This window comes from Gossypium raimondii, chromosome 13 (assembly GCF_025698545.1).
Source record: "Gossypium raimondii isolate GPD5lz chromosome 13, ASM2569854v1, whole genome shotgun sequence".
In the NCBI taxonomy this organism is placed as follows: Eukaryota; Viridiplantae; Streptophyta; class Magnoliopsida; order Malvales; family Malvaceae; genus Gossypium; species Gossypium raimondii.
The window spans coordinates 36,952,232-36,954,638 of record NC_068577.1 but is presented as its reverse complement, the minus strand read 5'-3'; the positions used below and the strand labels follow the sequence as shown (position 1 = coordinate 36,954,638).

The window sequence follows — 2,407 nt, the reverse complement described above, 5'->3', positions numbered from 1 at the left end:
TGCAATTTTCCAACACAATGCGTATCGTTTCTTCCTCCTCAGTTTGAAACCATATCTTCCAGTTATTTAAAGTAAACCTCCATTAACAATGTAACCCAGCTTAAGCATCCCCACCTAAGACAAAGGTGGCGAATGGTTTGGTTTTGAGTCTTCTTGTAGTTAGTTCACTGGCAATGGTTGCTGCCGTCGGAAGAGACGATGTTATATTGAAACAAGGCCATAGGGTCATAGATGACCAAGATGGAAAACATAACACCAAAGTCTCAATCTCATCCCCGTCACTGCACTAGCAAATAAACCAAGAGGAATATTTTGGCAAGGAAACTATGAAAGATGTCAGATTTGCGCTTCCCAACATTGTCTATGGCATTTCACAAGGAAAAGCTAGCTCGAGACGACATTCACTTGGAGAACTTATATGCGATGCTTTTGGGATATGTACTCAAAGGGCCACCACTACCCTTGGTAAAGCCAAAGATAAGGTCTCAGACACCGCACATGAAGCTAACAAGCTTAAACAAGTAGTTACAGGGACCGCACATGAAGCGAAAGAGAAGGTTAAAGACAAGGCTTGGTAAACTGCATAGGAGGTTAGAAAGAAGGTTTCAGAGACTGCACATGAAACCAAAGACAAGGTCATAGATACAAAAGGATCTATCAGCGATGCTTTAGGCAAAGAAAAAGGGGAAATTATGCACAAGGGCCAAGATGTTAAAGAAAGGGCGAAAGAGTCCATTGATAAGTCCAAGGAGGCGGCGACAATAGAAAAAGAAACAGCCAAGATGATAGGGGATGATATAGTGAAAAATATATCAGAGCAAGTGGAGAACGTTCAGGAAAAGACCATGGAAGAAGTTGTCCGACCTCCGAAGAATGCAAACAAGTTTCTTGATGGTTTTAAGTACATGAATTCAATGGAAGCATTGAATACAATGATGGGTATAGCGAACTTACTTGGATTAGCTACAACATATGGGATGAATGTGTGGATTACGTTTATTTCCAGCTATATCTTGGCAAGACAGCTACCAAGACAGCAGTTTGGGGTGGTGCAGAGCAAGATATACCCTGTTTGCTTCAGGGCAATGGCTTATAGTATAGGGTTGGCTTTTGTGGCAAACTAAGATAAAAATTGGAAACTAAGATAAAAATTATTTTTTAATGAAAAACAAACATATAAGTTAGTACAATTCTTGGCAGTACAACATTATTATAAAAAAAACAAACAAAAAAAACGTCACCAAACATTTTATTAAGAGATTATTGGAGAGATGCCTAAATAGGTTAGAGACAAAGACATACCTATTGAGGAAGAGGCCAAAATTGTTAGAAATATTACCATAATTGCAAGAAAATTTTCATGTTTGAAAATTTTTAATAGCCAAGAAGAATTATTTACTATTGAATACCTTTCACAATAAAGTTCGCAATGGTGTTGTCCTACAATAAAAGAATAAAAAAATACTTAGTCAACCAATGATTTAGAAAGATCAAAATTTTTAATAGAAATGTTCCTTGAAAAAGAAAGTGAAGAATGATTGCACTGTTATCACATAGAATTTTCTAGAATGGAAAACAAACTAATGCCAAGATGTTTGTGTTGTGTGACATGAAAACTTAGGTTCAATCTTTAGTATCCTTACTTGCACTTCTAATTACCAAAAAACTCTTAAAACTAGTTAGATTAGATTCTATCCGATGAAAATTTACTCATGTTGAATTTAATAAAAAAAGGGATAAGAAATATTATGGGGACATAAAACGTACATATTTTGGATAAGAAATTTCATTAAATACATATACTTCATTTTTCTAATTGATTTATTATCCTATTGTTTTCCTTTGACAAACTACACAAACTAAAATCCAACATAGACCTTGAAAAAAGGTATGCATATTATAAACCTAAGAAACAACCATACCTTAAACCAGAACAAAAAAAAAATATTAAAGCTCTACAACAACCAACTATAGCTAAAAAGATACATGGAAATGGTGGACCCAAATATCTAATCAATGGAATAATGAGGTAGCCTTCCTCAAGGAGATGAGAAGCATTGCAAATCCATCTTTGTCCCAAAGCCCTATGTTCTCATACACAATTCAAACTGATAACTTAATCAATGAGAAACAAAAAAAAAAAAAAACTTTGACTAGATCAACAAAACACATTACAGATTTAACCTAACCCTTGACAAATATACTTCAACAAAAGAACTAAAAAGGCTAAAAATAAAATAAATTCAATTCAAAACTTAAAATTTCAAAATTCCAAGGCTAAAAATAAAATATAGGAAAATCTAAACTCAAAATCTAAATTTGAAATCTAACTAAACCTAAAAGATCTAAAATTTAAAATCTCAAAATAATAAATCTAAATAAGATCCAAAATTAATACCAAAATCCA

The 2,407-nt window shown here is 33.5% G+C and overlaps 1 protein-coding gene across 1 annotated transcript; it reads left to right on the top strand.

Annotated features, from left to right (window-relative positions):
• The first annotated feature begins 326 nt into the window (after positions 1-326).
• On the top strand, positions 327-1,124 carry LOC105781261 (uncharacterized). The gene is made up of 2 exons (XM_052627084.1): positions 327-521; positions 588-1,124. The coding sequence occupies exons 1-2, from the start codon at positions 327-329 to the stop codon at positions 1,122-1,124; spliced, it is 732 nt and encodes a 243-aa protein (XP_052483044.1).
• Positions 1,125-2,407: the final 1,283 nt, after the last annotated feature.